Below are 12,988 nucleotides of genomic sequence, written 5' to 3' on the forward strand. Positions count from 1 at the left end.
ACTAAGGTCAGAACACATGGGCCGAGCAATCCGAGATGTTGCCACTAGCCGTTAAGCCCTGTTTCGGGGAAAAAATGGCGGCCGCCACACTTCCCCCTGCTGTTGGTAGGTCTTGCGGCGGCTGCCATTTTCGGCAGTTCGGCAGTGCTGTCATTGCCTGTGCTCGCCGAAAGTATTGTAATTAGTCGGAGCATGATGTCAATTGCCGTGCAATGCGAGTTGACATCCACTCATCCATTTGGGATATCGCCGCTCCTCCTGCGTCATGCCCCTGTGTGCAGCCACTAAAAGCCCATCAGCAGTGTTAATGGCCATGAGGCCACTTCAACTTAAACATGTAAGACAGCCAGGATTCGCCACGCAGCAGTGTTTATATTATTCACGAACCTAGGTCTTGTAAGCTAACATTTGAGCTTTGTAGGTATTTTTGGATTTTTTCCGGTGGTTTACTTATTTGAAACTGTCCTGCCTGATTTGTAACACTGAATGTAACAAATAGGAAGATGCAGAATATTGCCAGTGATTACTTCTGAGTGACTAGAAGAGTAAGCTTGAGATTTGGATTAGGAATCACCAATGGATACCAAGTGTATCGAGCTCTGAAATCTGAAGTGTGAATTCACATTGTTTAAGTTATCCCATATTGTTATGTATTAATGCTTGGGGGTCACCAGACACCAGAGGGCGCAGTGGTCAGAGGTCATCGGGCTGTACGCATGTGGCATGTGTGCTTGGTCCCCTGTATATAAGCTGGGTGTCTTTGTCACGCTGGCACTCTTGGGCTAGAATAAAGATGGATCAGATTGCACCTGAGTGAGTTTACAGTAACCAGACTCTTGAGTCATTACAATTGGCGACGAGGTAATTTAAGAACCTTCGCATGCACAATGGGCACGGTTGGAATCCTGGAGAGATTTGTGGAGGGTGAGGATTGGGCGGATTTTGTCGACCGCCTGGATCAGTATTTTGTGGCCAACGCCATGGAGGCAGAAGCCTCCACAGTTAAGCGCAGGGCAGTTCTCCTCACCGTTTGTGGTCCGAAAATTTACGGCCTCATGAAGAATCTTCTCTCGCCCATACGTCCAGCAGAAAAAGGGTACGAGGAATTGTGTACGTTGGTGGGTAACCATCTGAAGCCAAAAGAGGGGATCATCATATCACACTACCATTTCTACACGCATGTTCATGCTGGGGGCCAGGTCGTGTCGGGCTTTGTCACCGACCTGTGACGGCTTGCTGAGCCGTGTAAGTTCGGGAACTTGCTGGAAGACATTCTGCGTGATGTCTACGTGATAGGCATCAGCCATGATGCAATCCTCAGGAAGCTGTTGGCTGCAGAGACGCTGGATTTGAAAAAGGCCATAGCGACTGCCCAGGCATGCATGACGACAGATGGTAATTTGAGGCAGATATCATCGACGAGTCGGAGTTCCACAGCAAGTACTGTAAACAAGATGGTGTCGTTTTCAGGCAGAGCTGCTTACGTGAAACCTGCCGCTGCTCAGAGCCCGCCAACTGGTTCGAACCAAATTTCACCCTGTTGGCGTTGTGGGGGCAATCATCGGCCTCATCAGTGTCGGTATAGACAATACTCATGCAGTTGATGTTCGCAAGTGGGGCATCTTCACAGGATGTGTCCACAACGGAGCAAGCGTGGTGCGGCTCACCATGTGGTTGATGAGGACCAGTTCAGTGATGGCCCGGATACGCAACCCGAGGAGGAAGTGAATGGACTGTATTCGTTCCGGAGCAAGAGCCAGCCGATAGTCGTTAATGTGAAGCTGAATGGCGTGCCTGTATCAATGGAGCTGGACACGGGTGCGAGCCAGTCGATAATGAGCCAAAGGACATTCGACAAGCTGTGGAACACTAAGGCTGTGAAACCAAAGCTGAGTCCAGTTAATGCCAGGTTGCGTACTTACACTAAGGAACTCATACCGGTGCTCAGCAGTGCAGCAATCGAGGTGTCATATGACAGTGTGGTTCACGAGCTACCATTATGGATCATCCCAGGTAATGGTCCAACGCTGTTCGGCAGGAATTGGCTCGAGAAAATCAAGCTGAACTGGAATGATGTCAAGATGTTGTCCTCAGTGGATGATACTTCGTGTGCTCAAGTATTGAAGAAGTTTCCTTCTTTGTTTGAACAGGGCATTGGTAATTTTACGGGAGCCAAGGTGCAGATTCATCTGGACTCCAATGCAAGGCCTGTCTATCACAAAGCTCGGCATGTTCCGTACATGATGAGGGAGAAGGTTGAAATTGAGCTTGACAGACTCCAGCGTAAAGGGATCATATCACTGGTCGAGTTTAATGAGTGGGCTAGTCCCATTGTTCCTGTGTTGAAGAGTGATGGCACTGTCAGGATTTGTGGAGACTACAAGGTTATGATTAACCGATTTTCGAAACAGGATCAGTATCCGTTACCAAGGGCTGATGACCTGTTCGCCATGCTAGCTGGTGGAAAGTCATTCACAAATCCGGATCTGACGTCGGCCTATATGACCCAGGAGCTTGTCGACACTTCAAAGAAACTCACCTGCATCAACACCCATAAAGGACTGTTCGTCTACAACAGGTGTCCTTTTGGGATTCGTTCGGCCATATTTCAGAGGAATATGGAGAGTTTACTGAAGTCCGTTCCTAGAACTGTCTTGTTTCAAGATGACACTCTGGTCACAGGTCGCGACACTGCTGAACATGGTTGGTTGGTCACTGACTGCATCTTCCTCACTCGGCTCCAGTTCATCCCATAAAAAGAGAGTGCGGTAAAACCACAAACTTCCGTGGCACAGTCCCCACAAATGTACAAACAATTTGCCTGCAACATTGATTGGTGAGCGGGTGGCAGATAAATTGCTGTAACGAGTACGGCACCTGCTCTGTACATGGCCTATAGGTTCAACCCTTTCTGCCCCCTTCTCCTTCACTGCAAGCGGGACATAAATGCCACCTTCGACCTCCAGCTGAGCTTAGAGCCGGAAAGAGCGCGTTACACCACAAATTCTCCGCACCGCTGATGTTAAATACCGGCGCTGCCTAGGCTCTCTCAGCGGGCGGCCGGGAGCCTTGGTCAGCGTGGTTACCAGCAGGCTTCCAGTGTACTGCAATTTCTTGGCTGTGGAGTCAGCAGAGTGGATAGCAAGCTGGGAATAAGCAGAAAAGAGAAAGTAGAGGTTAAAGGTAGTTAGTCAGACTGGCAAATAGTGGGGAATAGTGTTCCACAAGGATCGCTGCTGGGACTACTGTTCATCATTTACATAAATGATTTTGACTCGGGAATCGGAAATGAAATTTCAAAACTGGGGGCAATATTTAATACAGAGGAGGACTACAACAAAATACAGAAATACATTAATAAACCTGCATGTAATTGGCAAATGAATTTCAGTGTGGATCATTGTGAAGCATTACATTTTGGTAAGAAAGAATAAGGAGGCCACGTACTCCTTGGAAAATAAGAGTCTTAGTGAGGTAGAGGAGCAGAGGAATCTGGGGGTAATAATACACAAATCACTAAAAGTAGCCACGCAGGTTAATAAGGCCATTTTTTTAAAAAAACAAAGCACTAGGGTTTATTTCTAGAGGCATAGAATTGAAAAGCAGGGAAATGATGTTAAACTTATATAGAACCTTGTTTAGACCACACTTAGAGTACAGGTGCAGCGTCCAGAATCTGGAACCCCCGGGATCGAGGCCATTTATCCGGATTTTGGATCGTCTTTCTGATGTCACAAATCCGGAAACACCCGAGCCCAGGTTCGGGTATTTCCGGATTTCAGAACATCAGAAAGGGGTGGTTGCTGCAGGGGAGCTGTTCGGGCCGCTAGCTCTGTCGAGGTGGAGCTGTTTGGGCGGGGCCCCGAGGTCAGCCAGGTCGGCAGGTCCCGATTCCGGAACATTTTACAGATTCTGGATGACCCTGCCACCGAGCGGTCCGGATTCCAGAACATTCCGGATTTTGGATGCTGCACCTGTGAACAGTTCTCTGGTCTCCATATTATAAAAAGGATACATGATCAGATTACCTCAATAGATTATCTGATCATTTATCACATTGTTGTTTGTGGGAGCTTGCTGTGCGCAAATTGACTGCTGCGTTTCCCACATTACAACAGTGACTACATTCCTAAAGTACTTCATTGGCTGTAAGGCGCTTTGGGACTTTCTGAGGTCAAAAAAGGCGCTATTGAAATGCAAATGTTTTCTTTCATTAAGTCAGGATCCAGTTCACCTGTTTTGATGAAAGATATACCAAGAAAGTATAGATTTTTTTCAAAGTGCAGAATCATTTTATGAATGGCTTAATATAATTATTGTTGGTAGACTTCCATAAAGTGTTGTCCCTGCTCACCTTATTCAGTCTTGTTTAGTTGCAGGCTTTGGGAGCTGAATTGAAAGCTGGATTCATGGTAGCCATGCAAGTGCTGGCGAGAATTGAGGACACCAAACACTTCCTGAATGAAAGGGTTCAGGCTTATGAACTGGAATGGCAAGAACAGCTGAAGCAGCTTAAAGACACAGTCCGCACATTTAAGGTGTGAAAACTTTTCTACTGTATCAAAAAGATATATTTTTGCCCACTTTCTTTCAGCTCATCCACTGCTCAAACCCTCATCCATGCCTTTGTTACCTCTAGACTTGACTATGCCAATGCATTCCTAGCTGACCTCCCACCTTGTACCCTCTTTGACCAACCTTTTGGCCACCTGTACTAATCTCCTTATGTGGCTTAGGGCTGGAATTTGGTGAAAAACTGCCACCACCAGATTACCACCGAAAAAAATGCTATGATTTTTTGATTAAGATCAGCAGAAAATTAATCAACACATTTTAAAAATTCCGCTCGACGGGAAAAATCAGTGTTCCACGTGTATTTTCGGTGGAAAACGCGATCCTGGTCAAATCCAGTCATATTTCAGTAAAATTTAGACCTAGGAGGGGGAAAAAACACAAAAAATATTTTTCAAAAAACAAAAGATTAAAAATCAGGAAACATTCACAGGACCTTTCTGCACTGAATCGCTGCAAAAGAATAAAAAAGAAATTTTAGCTTACCTTTTTTTGCAGCGTTTTATACCTACCGCCAATCGAATTGCTGCTCCGGCTGGTTTCTCATGGGTGTTTTTTTCTCCTCACCTGCGGGTCATCGCTACCTCCAAACTTAGGCAGAAGCGTTTTTTTCAGTGTTGTATGCCGGCGGTCCGTTCCCCACCGTTATTTCAAAACCACCAGCGGTACATTTTCATCAAACTTGCAACGGGTGGTATTTCACCAAAAAATATGAATACCACTAAAAAACCCGGTGGAAATGATGACCAAATTCCAGCCCTTGGTGTTTGATTTTGTTTGAAAATCACTCCTGTGAAGTGGCTTGGGGTGTTTTACGACATTAAAGGCGCTATATAAATGCAAGTTGTGAAATTCTATCATGTTATGATCACTCTTCCCTAAAGGATCCTTTACTATGAGATCATTAATTAATCCTGGATCATTACAGGTCCTGTCAAGGGGACAAAACGAGAAATTAAAAAAATAAAATTATGACATCACAAGGATGGAGGACAGTGATTGGTTCCTCCATATTAATTGAATCACTGGACAGTAAATGAATCAGGGATAATCTAATTTTACCTTAATTTCTAATTATGGTATATATTATTTAATTTTGTTTATAATTATAATTCATTTTTATTATACTGATTTTACTTTTGTATACTCCTTATTGTATTATTTACAATGTAATTTGAAGTTCCTTTTTTTTTCGTTTTCTCGCCTGTGTCTATCTGCATGCGCATTTTGGCTGCCGCTTCGGACCTGAACCGTTAACCTCTTTTTACACTTCCTTCTCCCGCTTTTTCTCTCTTTTCCTCAATGGTCAATATCCAATGTGTTGTAAAATTGCTGTGAAGCGCCTTGGGATGTTTTACTACATTAAAAAAATTCTTATTATTACATATTACCAGATCTAAAACAGCCTGTTCCCTGGTCGGTTCCACAACGTATTGTTCTAAGAAACTGTCCCGAATACACTCTGTGAACTTGTCCTCAAGGCTACCTTTGCCAATTTGATTTGTCCAATCTATATGAAGATTAAAGTCGGCAACGATTATTGCAGTATCTCTCCCCCATTATTTCTTGATTTATACTCCGTCCTACAGTGTAGCTACTGTTTGAGGACCTAGAAACTACTCCCACTACTTCCCTAGTTATTTCTTATCTCCACACAAACTGATTCTACATCTTGATCTTCTGAGCCAAGGCCAGTTCTCACTACTGTACTGATCTCATCCTTTATTATCGGAACTATCCCACCTTTTCCTTTCTGCCTATCCTTCCAAAATGTCAAATACCCCTGAATATTTAGTTTCCAGCCTTGGTCACCTTGCAACCACATCTCTGTAATGGTTATCAGATCATAACCACTTATTTCTATTTGTACCATCAATTCATCTATCTTGTTACGAGTGTTGCGTGAATTAAGATTTTTACCATTTTTCCTTGCTCTGACTCTAATTGCTGGTGCACTCTTACGTTTGTAGGCTCTGTCCGTTCCTGTCACACTGTGGTTATCATTACCCCTATCGCTACCCTGCACTTTTGCCTTGTCCTTTCTCTTTAACTTTCTAAGTATCCCTTCACCTGACCCTTCCCCCTTCATTTTTTAGTTTAAAGCCCCGTTCTTTCCCCATAGCCCTGCAAATGTTCCCTCTTCAAGTATATATCCAATTCACTTTTGAAAGTTACCATGAATCGGTTTCTACCACACTTTCAGGCAGTGCATTCCAGATCATAACAACTCGCTGTGTAAAAAATATTTCTCCTCACCCCCCACTGGCTTTTTCTAATTATTTTCTCCTGTCTAGATGTTTAATCTTTTCATCTTTAATTAAAGATTCCAACATATCCCTCCCACAGGTTGCTGATATGGAATTAATCCTCTGAGCTTCCCAGTGCAAAATGAAAAACATTGTTCACTTATCACAAGACTACAGAATGCTTCATCGTTAAGCTCCACAACTTCTCCTCCTCAGATGGCAAAATAAACATGTGCAGCAGTAGAAGGTTATCTAGCCTTGCAGAACCAGATAATTCATCGGGATCCTGGTCATGTGCCTTTATAGGTGTTGAGACGTGCCTGGAAGGAGGTCATTCAATCTCGGCACGGTCCCAACCTGCAGGACCATCAGCAGGTCTGGACCATTGGAGGGAGCAGCGTGTGGCGACATACCACTGCAGGGAGCAGCACGTGCTGCTGCAGGAGGGCGACGGCTACGAAGCCAGGTCACTGAGTGCAGTGCGGGCAGGCACCGCAGGAGGGGCGAAGGAGCGGCAAGAGTTTGTAGAGGGAAGTGACCGGGGCCCAGGAGAGGCGTGAATCTGGGGCCCAGAAGAGGTGTGGGCCCAGGGGCAGCACGGACCAGCACACACTGCGATATGTGAGCGCACTAGGCCCGTGCAGCAGAGCTGGTCTCCAGTCGTCTTGGGTAATCCTTGCTCCTGGACCAAGACCTAGCTCTGCCAAGCCCGTGTGGTGGCTGGTGTGCAACGGTCACCCCACGTTAAAAAAATCCACGCACAGGCATCTTCCACCCTTCAGGATGTAGTTCGGGATCTGGAATATTAGGTCCTTCATTGAAACACCTGTGAACTCATCCCTTTTTGGCGTGGAAGCAAGTCATCCTCGCTTCGAGGGACTGCCTATGGTGATGATGAGAGGGTCATTCAGTCTCAGGTTCACCAATGCTGTAATCAAACTCTCAGTGCTGTGGTGATGGATATTATAATCTCGTCCTTGACCATCAGTGTATTCTGTTTAAATATATAAATAACATACAACAACAACTAGCATCTATCGAGCATCTTTAGCGTAGTAAAACTTCCCAAGGCACTTCACAAAAGAATTATCAGATAACATCTGACATCGAGCCACATAAGAAGATATTAGGACAGTTATATAAATGTTTGGTCAAAGGGATATGTTTCAAGGAGCATCTTAAAGGAAGAGAGAGAGGCAGAGAGGTTTAGGGAGGGAATTCCAGAGCGTGGGGCCTAGATTTTTTTTTATTTCAAAATATACTTTATTCATATAAAAATTTGTACAGTACATTCAAAAGCAGTTCAGTACATTTAGCTGCGGTCAGCAATCCCATACACTACATTTGGGTGCTGACGGCAGTTCCGTTCGATACATTTCCTTGCTTTTCAGTTCAAGTACAATTCGGTACAATACGGGATACCTTGTAGTACATTCAACAAATTACATTACATGTGTCACTATACAGTACACGGAATGGGTGACGGTACATTTACATTTTTCTTTTCAACGTGCATTACGAAACAGACCTTGCATTGTACATGGCACTACATAGGTGTTTACAGATCATAGTGCTCCATGTACACATGGTGAGAGAGTGGGGCCTAGATGGCTAAAAGCACAGCCGCCAATGGTGGGGTGAAGGAAGTCAGGGATGCACAAGAGGCCAGGATTTGGAGGAACACAGAATTCGCGAAGGATAGTAGGGCCGGAGAAGGTGACAGAGATAGGGAGGGGTGAGGCCATGGAGAGATTTGAATACCAGGATGAGAATTTTAAGTTTGAGGCGTTGTTGGACCGGGAGCTGATATCAATAAATAAAGGTTGTCTGCACACTTTGCCAGTAAGTGTTTTGTCTCTCTCGATCCCTTTCACATTACTTGACCCCTTTGTGGCCTATCACATCACAATGGAATCCCCTGTTTCAACTTAAAATAAAGGAAACTCACTTTTAAACTTACAATTCAGCAAGGCACCAGTAACTTTCTGATCTCTACATATAATTATGAACTCAGTTGTTATGCATTACGTAATCAGGATGTAGAAACAATTAAACATTTATTTTTCTACTGTTCATTTGGAAAAAGTTTTTGAAATACGCATTATTCAGGCAGAATTGCAAGATTTGTTGATGTAGGAACAAAGGATCTGGAGTAGGCCTTTCAGCCCCTGGAACCTGTTCTGCCATTCAATTAGATCATGGTATATTCCTCTTCCTTTGTTGTAATGTAAAGCCTAGGGCCCAGGCAGCTGAAGGCTCGGCCGACAATGGTGGAGTGATTAAAATCGAGCATGCGCAAAGGACAGAATTGGAGGAGAGCAGAGATCTCGGAGAGTTGTAGGGCAGCAGAAGGTTCGAGAGATGGAGAGGGGTGAGACCGTGGAGGGATTTGAAAACAAGGACGTAAATTTTAAAATTGAGGCGTTGCCGGACCGGGAGCCAATGTAGGTCAGTGAGCAAACGGGTGTTGGGTGAACGGGACTTGGTGCAAGTTAGGATATGGACAGCAGATTTGGATGAGTTCATGTTTATGGAGGGTGGAAGATGGGAGGCTGGCTAGGAGTGCATTAGAATAGTCAAATCTAGAGGTAACCAAGACATGGATGAGGGTTTCAGTAACAGATGAGTTGAGGCAGGGGCGGAGTCAGGCGATGTTATTGAGTTGGAAGCAGGTGGTCTTGGTAATGGAGTGGATATGTAGTCGTAACCTCATCTCAGGGTCAAATAAGACACTAAGGTTGGGAATGGTCTGGCTCAGCCCTAGATAGTGACCAGCAAGAGGGATGGAGTTGGTGGTTAGGGAACAGAGTTTGTTGCGGGGACCAAAGACAATATCTTCGGTCTTCCCAATATTTAGCTGGAGTAAATTTTTGCTCAGCCAGGCCTAGATGTCGGACAAGCAGTGTGACAAATCAGAGACAGTTACTCATTGAAAGTTATTGCCATGACTTCTGAGCTCTGTTTGTTGACCGGCAATGCAAGACATTGCAGAAATGTCACAGTGTGACAAATGGAATCATAGGGCCTTTTGCACATGTTGAAAATAAGGCTGTCTTTTTCCACATTTATTTCCTTCCTAAAATAGTAATGATTCCTCAAACATTCCTACAACATTTATAGAATTCTTACTTATGTACTTTTCTAAAACAATATATAATTTATTCTATTTTTTCTTCTTCTTAGTTCTCTGTTTGTGCTAGCCTATTCCCAGACGGAGAATGACGTTGTAAACCACCTGCTCCCATGTCTTTGATAATGCTCCTTTCTAAAGAGCATGAAATGCCACCAACTTCTGCCAGTTCCATACATCAGCCACTAGGTGTGCAGCATTAGTCTGCTATTAACATCGCTTTCCTTGTGGGCTGTGCCTAGTCTCCACGATTGGCATCCTCGGTAGTCTAACAAACAAACAAACCTGAATTTATATAGTGCCTTTTGCGACCTCAGGAGTCGCAAAGCCAGTGAAGTACTTTTGAAATGTAGTCACTGTTGTAATGTAGGGAAATGCAGCAGCCAATTTGTGCACAGCAAGCTACCGCAAACATAAATGACCAGGTAATCTGCTTAGTGATGTCTGCTGAGGGATAAAAGTTGGCCTGTTCTTCGAAATAGTGCCATGGGATCGCTTACATTCACCTGGTTTAACGACTCATCTGAAAGACAGCAACTTTAACAGTGCAGCACTCCCTCAGTACAGCACTGGAGTGTCAGTCTAGATTTTGCGCTCAAGTCTCGGAAGTGGGTCTTGAACACACAACCTCCTGACTCGGAGGCGTTTTTTGTGTAAGCAGAAGTCAAATTATTTTTTTTTAAAATTCATTTTGCAGGAAGAGCTTCAAGGAACGACCACTCAAATCAGGGAACTGAGTGAAAGACAGGAAGAAAAGCTGCAGCAGGACAGACCGCACAGTCAGAAAAAAACAGGACCTACATCAGCACAAAATGGGTATCACAGTGTGTGCTCTAACTGTGTGGATCTAATCACATTTTTGGAGATCGGTGTATTTGAGAAATAGAAATGTAGCTAATTAATTACTTTTGAACAAGGTACAAATTTGTGTTGTGGTTCAGGCAACTTTAGGAAGGGGCTTGGAGTGATGAGGTTGAGACCTTGAAACTCAACCAGAAGGTTGCAAGCTCAATTGGTGGATAGTTTGGCCACTCGATCAGGAGAGACTGCATCGACTGGGCTTATATTCACTGGAATTTAGAAGAATGAGAGGGGATCTCATAGAAACATAAAATTCTGACGGGATTGGACAGGTTAGATGCAGGAAGAATGTTCCCGATGTTGGGAAAGTCCAGAACCAGGGGGTCACAGTCTGAGGATAAGAGGTAAGCCATTTAGGACCGAGATGAGGAGAAACTTCACTCAGAGAGTTGTGAACCAGTGGAATTCTCTACCATAGAAAGTTGTTGAGGCCAGTTCGTTACATATATTCAAAAGGGAGTTATATGTGGCCCTTACGGCTAAAGGGATCAAGGGGTATGGAGAGAAAGCAGGAATGTGGTACTAAAGTTGCATGATCAGCCATGATCTTATTGAATGGTGGTGCAGGTTCGAAGGGCCGAATGGCCTACTCTTGCACCTATTTCCTATGTTTCTATGTCTATGTTTCTGTCAGTGGGATAGGCATAGTTCTTGGTTGGGGCGCTTTAAGAAATTGAAACCTTTTATTTACAAGAGGAAAGAATGGGTTGACAAAGTGTTGAACAAGATCTAGCAGGACTGTTTTAGTAATCCCAAGTCTCCCACAGGCATAGTTTGCAATTTTAATGTTACTCAGTACCAATGGTCACACCACGTGTAAGTGGTGCCAGCAATGCTCATACACCTTTCTCTTCCCATAAGACCCGTCTTCAATTCCCGACGAACATGACATCCACCTCACATCACTTCAGATATGCCCTGTCAAGCTTCCCTAGCATCCCTCACACTGCCATCATATTTCCCCTTGCTTTAGACTTGCATCCACACTAGCTTCCTTGCTCCCATGCCCGCCCAGCATGCATCTCACTGTTTCTGAGCTACATGCACCAAAACTTTAAACCTCTCGAACCTGAACTCACACGTCTTGTGCAGAACATGTACCCTGGACCACGCCTCCTTTCTTGATTTCATTTCCTGCCGACACGCACACTGCCTCCAGATTTGTGTTGATCAGTCCCGGCCTTGACCCAAGTCTCTATTTACTCTTGATTCTATCATGGCCCATGCCTTCTCCCACACCATGCACACATCTATCTATATATTATTAAAAGTCTTGTGTATGGTACGCAATTGTACGCATGGTATCACAATTTTACTCTGTAAAATGCTACATAAAAATTTCTAATGGCAATTTCACTGTTAAAATGTAAACACTTAGCTGTCATACTTACACTTACCTGTAACTATTATCTGTGGAGCCACTGTGTGGTGCTCTAACAGGAAATACAATGTTAAATGGCAACATTGACCTATGACGATTATCTATCATGACATTAGGTGACATTATATTGTCCCCACAAAACACTCAAAATGTTTTCAGGAAAAAGATTACCCATCACTTTTCCTCAGTAAGTACAATTTCCAATGTCTAAAATAAGAATTTAAACTGAACACTCAGGCAATTATACATTTCACAAGAACATGATTTTTTTAATGTATTTTTAATGCCTTCATTAAAAACAATTACTTGAAAGCTTGAAACTCTCCCAGACTTGATACTTTTGGCCAAAGCTGTGACTATTGGCCAAATAGAGTGCGAGCTGTCTGAGCACGTGCAATGTGCCCCCTCTACCAGCAGGCACCACCAGCATTGAGTTAACTGATCTGCTGGAATATTTATCTGCAGTTTTTGCACACGGGTTTTTCAACATTAATTTTGAAACAGTTAGAGAATAAACTTCAATGTTTATTGAGATAAAGCTCGAATTGGGTGCTTTTTTTTTGAGAGGAGGCTGTCGGAGGGAATCAGAGCAGCTCCAAGGAATTTCCTGGCTCACGGCAACCGTAAAGTTTGGGACTTCTACCCGACATTCCATCAAATTTTGAAACAATACAGCTGCTCGGGGTTTTAATTTGTTCAAGTATATCGATTAAATCAACCCATGCGTTTATTTACTGTTCTAGAGATGGAGAGGGAGAAATTGAGATTAAAATGGAGATAAAGAGAGTGAACGTTTTC

The 12,988-nt window shown here is 43.9% G+C and overlaps 1 protein-coding gene across 1 annotated transcript in view; it reads left to right on the forward strand.

The window, feature by feature from the left end:
- Positions 1 to 980: 980 nt before the first annotated feature.
- Positions 981 to 12,988, forward strand: part of arhgef33 (Rho guanine nucleotide exchange factor (GEF) 33) — a 66,812-nt gene continuing 54,804 nt past the window's right edge. The window contains exons 1-3 of the mRNA XM_070891036.1: positions 981 to 1,118; positions 4,374 to 4,538; positions 10,646 to 10,764. Of these exons, the coding sequence (XP_070747137.1) occupies positions 981 to 1,118; positions 4,374 to 4,538; positions 10,646 to 10,764 (422 nt within the window). The remainder of the gene's footprint in view (positions 1,119 to 4,373; positions 4,539 to 10,645; positions 10,765 to 12,988) is intronic.

This window comes from Pristiophorus japonicus, chromosome 9 (genome assembly GCF_044704955.1).
Source record: "Pristiophorus japonicus isolate sPriJap1 chromosome 9, sPriJap1.hap1, whole genome shotgun sequence".
Classification (NCBI taxonomy): Eukaryota; Metazoa; Chordata; class Chondrichthyes; family Pristiophoridae; genus Pristiophorus; species Pristiophorus japonicus.